This window comes from Dipteris shenzhenensis, chromosome 1 (assembly GCF_047967505.1).
Source record: "Dipteris shenzhenensis isolate YYH24624 ecotype China chromosome 1, Dip_SZ_1.0, whole genome shotgun sequence".
Taxonomy (NCBI): domain Eukaryota; kingdom Viridiplantae; phylum Streptophyta; class Polypodiopsida; order Gleicheniales; family Dipteridaceae; genus Dipteris; species Dipteris shenzhenensis.
In genome coordinates, this window is record NC_141596.1 from 13,753,927 (window position 1) to 13,757,546 (window position 3,620).

At 47.4% G+C, this 3,620-nt stretch overlaps 1 protein-coding gene across 1 annotated transcript; it reads right to left on the reverse strand.

Moving 5' to 3' along the window:
• Positions 1 to 345: 345 nt before the first annotated feature.
• Positions 346 to 3,365, reverse strand: LOC147905420 (Homeodomain-like superfamily protein). The gene is made up of 5 exons (XM_087372379.1): positions 2,584 to 3,365; positions 2,146 to 2,444; positions 1,628 to 2,060; positions 1,446 to 1,522; positions 346 to 1,358 (listed from the first exon to the last, which is right to left on the reverse strand). The coding sequence occupies exons 1-5, from the start codon at positions 2,786 to 2,788 to the stop codon at positions 828 to 830; spliced, it is 1,545 nt and encodes a 514-aa protein (XP_087228505.1). The 5' UTR covers positions 2,789 to 3,365; the 3' UTR covers positions 346 to 827.
• Between the last annotated feature and the right edge of the window lie 255 nt (positions 3,366 to 3,620).

Consider the following 3,620-nt stretch of genomic DNA (forward strand, 5'->3'; position numbering starts at 1 on the left):
AACCCACTCTACTACATTTAAGCTTTCCAGCACGGGCAAAGATAGCTCCACCCTTTCTACTAAAAAAGTCCCTGCCATCTATAGATATCACCTGTCCAGAGGAGCAAAACTCTCAGCCTTTTTCGGGCTTGGTGTAGATACCCTCTGAGATGTGCTTAAAACAAAATGATCTAGAGGTTTCCAGACCTATAAGTTAAATATAGTGCATGTACAACCAAGATACATTAGGGCAAAGCTAAAAATCATCTCTGACAGAAATAGGCCAGAAACATTTCATAAAAATGCAAGTACCTGGGCAGTGATTACTTATATCTAGAGTTTCTAAAAATCATCTCTAACATAGAAATAGGCCAGAAACATTTCATAAAAATGCAAGTACCTGTGCAGTGATTACTTATATCTAGAGCTTCCTGTACATCGTTAAAGCTTTAGAAACATGGATTAACTGACGTTACGCTGTTCCTTCTAGAACAAAGGAACGTGCTAACACAAGCAAAATTCAGAGGGATTCATGCCTTCGGCAATCTCCAGTCGTTACAAACTTCGCATGCAATAGTGCGGATAGGACACTCAAAACTTGGCCTCCCTTAATCAAAGGTTATGGATGTCGGGATCTTTGTGCAGAAATTGTTTTCCTCTTAGATGTATTCTCATACTTGGGGTGGCTCTCCCTTCCGGGTACACAAAGTTCAAAAATGGAATGGTATCCCTCGTTTCTGTAAAAGTGGTAAGCACCAGGTTTCCAAAGGCTGAATTTCAACATCCCGGGGGGAAAAAACGCACTGGCTCAACTGCTTCCAATTGCATTTCTCAGATTTTCACCGTACCTACATCTTTAGACTGGTCTCACTGCCTCTGCTATCCTCAATGTCTGTGTCATATTCACCTGTGCATTGCGATTGGCTACCGTTTATGCTACCATCAAGACTTCTCTGATCTTCAGACCTTGTTCCTGGCTGTTGCTTCCAACTGGAACTCTCAGATTTGCCATCTTCACCCACACTCTCTTCTCTGTAACTATCACCTGACCCATGGACTCCCGCTGGTGACTGACCAGTGGACTGCAAAGGCCCTTGCGGTGAGCTTTGCGAATGAGCAGGAGCAGTCTGTTGATCACAATATAGTGAGGACTGCAAATGCCTTTGATCAGGAGAACCCAGTTGAGAGTAGAATTCCTGGGTAACAGATGCCTGGCACAAGTGAGGTTGTTGTGCAGAGTTGTACAACGATGGAGTTTGCTGGGCAGCATGTGCAGCATATTCAGGGGGAACCCATATCCCACCAAGCACAACCAGCTGTGGCGTCTGAGGAGCTGTCGACTGAGATGGACTGGGCCTTCTTGTGTGCAATCGATACTTCTGAAAACAAAGACAATAGAAGCGGTAAGATCAAAGAAATAAACCTGACGAGGAGTTAATCAGAGCGGAATAAACTCGTTCGTGTACCTGAAGATGGCTCTTGACTTCGTCGTTCGTAAGCCCTTCAACCTTCATCAGTTCTCGTATCTGCTTTGGAGTTGCCACTGTTGTGACGAACGAGGTAAGAATCAGTATTGCGCGATACAAGTGCGTAATTTGCCGCGTTTTAATAAGCCACAAAATGCGGGCAAGCGATGCAGACGCTCTACCTTGGGAACCACCAAGCTGTTGCAAAGCGCTGACAAAGCGACGATGTAACTCAGGGGACCAACACCTCCTTGCTTTTCTTGCTGGCTGACAGAGGTTTGCACCGTCCGCTACACCGCCATTACCCTGGACAACGAGCTCCTTCGCTTGTTGCTGCACATCTTCCCTTGCTTTTAGCCTGACTTGGTTGGGTGAAGAGTTCTCACAGGCAGACGGGCTGACCTCTGGATCTCCGCAAGAAAGTGCCAGATCTGAAGGATTAACTGGCCCAGGTTTCGGAGACGGTTGAACTACTTGCTTGTCCCGCGAGAACGGCAAGAACGCTCCACCTGATCTCTGCTTAGAATGCAAGAATAATTTGGAGGAGCTGAAGGCTTGCTCTTGCATGGGCTGCGAGTCCCCCTTGTCCGTATTTCCTGTTCCTGACGAGCATCTCTGCAAAGAAGCAACCAAATGTCAGGTACATTGAGGTGAGCTTAAACTTGCAAGGTGGGATAAACGACAGGGACAGGGATTTTACTTCTTGTCTATGGCCGTTAAGCTCCGCCTGTGGACACCACAACTGTGCAACAGTCATCCAACTAGGTTTATCCTCGTTCGCATGTCTGCAAATCCTTTCCTCTGCGTGCTCTTCTTCGTTGCTTTCTTTGGAGGAAGTGGTAGTTGGCTTTTTCAGAGGAAGAAATTCCTCGAGAACAGCCCTGTCGCTTGTGCTCTGTACACTCAAATCATTGTTCAAGTTACAACTCACTTGAACTTGAGGCCGCCTCTGCGATGATGGCCGACATTCAGCCAACTGCTCTTTGGACGCCTCAATAGCTGAGATACAGGAGAGGAAGAGACAGAGACAGACAAAGAGAACATCCCATTCAAGTCTCCTTGTTAGCACCCGGAAGCAAAAAAAGCACCGCGTAAGCTCGGAATCGCAAACCCAGAGGAGAAGGAAAGTTTTACTTACCATCATGCAACAACTGCATGCACAAAGGAAGCTCTCTTTTGAAGGCCTCGATCTTCTTACGCTCGGCTTCCAATGCATTCAAGTACTTCTCAAGGCTACGCAGTCGCTCCAGCTTGTCGTCGGAATACGACATGCTTTTGAGAGCAGTCGATGCGGATGGAGTAGAAGGTCGACATTCGAGAAACATTTCAACGGGGGATGCCATGTGTGAGGAGAAGAAGTTGAGCTGGGGCAGCGACAGATCAAAACCAAAGTGCAAGACTCGATAGAATCAAAACAGCATTCACAGTCAGCGACGATCTAAGACCAAGGAAGTGAAAGCGACTGCGATGATCGAATGCAAGGGGGGGAAAGAGCGGCAAGCAAAACCGCGGGAGAAGGCGAAACGCGATGGGAGTCAAGAGAAGAAGCAGGAGGGCAAGGGAAGGAAAGAAGTCGTTCGATGTGGGAGAGGAAATATGGCGACAGGAGAATGTGTGAAAGGGAAGGAAAGGGGAAGAGGGGAAAGGGGAGGGGGGGGGGGGGGGGGGGCAAGGATTGCAAGCGAAGCGAGGAGGGAAGAGGAAAAGGGAAGAGAAACAGGAGGAGGAGGTGGAGTAAAGCGGGGGGTTCTAAGCAAGGAAGAAAGGCAGAAAAGCAAGGGGGGATGGAAAGGGGGGGAGCTTGGAAAACGGAGGAGTGCAGGGGAAAGAAATGCGGGAGATGAAAGAAGAGCTTTGACAGAAGTTCGCCATAGCTTTGAGCTCAAAACTGATCTTTCACAGAACAGAGAAGATGGAATTTTGAACACCGGAAAAATGAAGACGATGAAGAAGATGAAGATGAAGATGATGACGAAGATTTCGATGAGGCATTTCTAAGAATATACTCTTCCTTGTTGGAATACAGAATCTTATTATGACTTGTCCCCCCAAATTTTTCCCCCTTTTTTTTATTTTTCTCATTTCTTCCTACAGGGGCGCCCTCCCCTCTGTCCCCTCCACGTGTCCCCTGCCTCCCACCCCTTTCCTTAATCCCCTTTCAAAACCCTTTTTGTC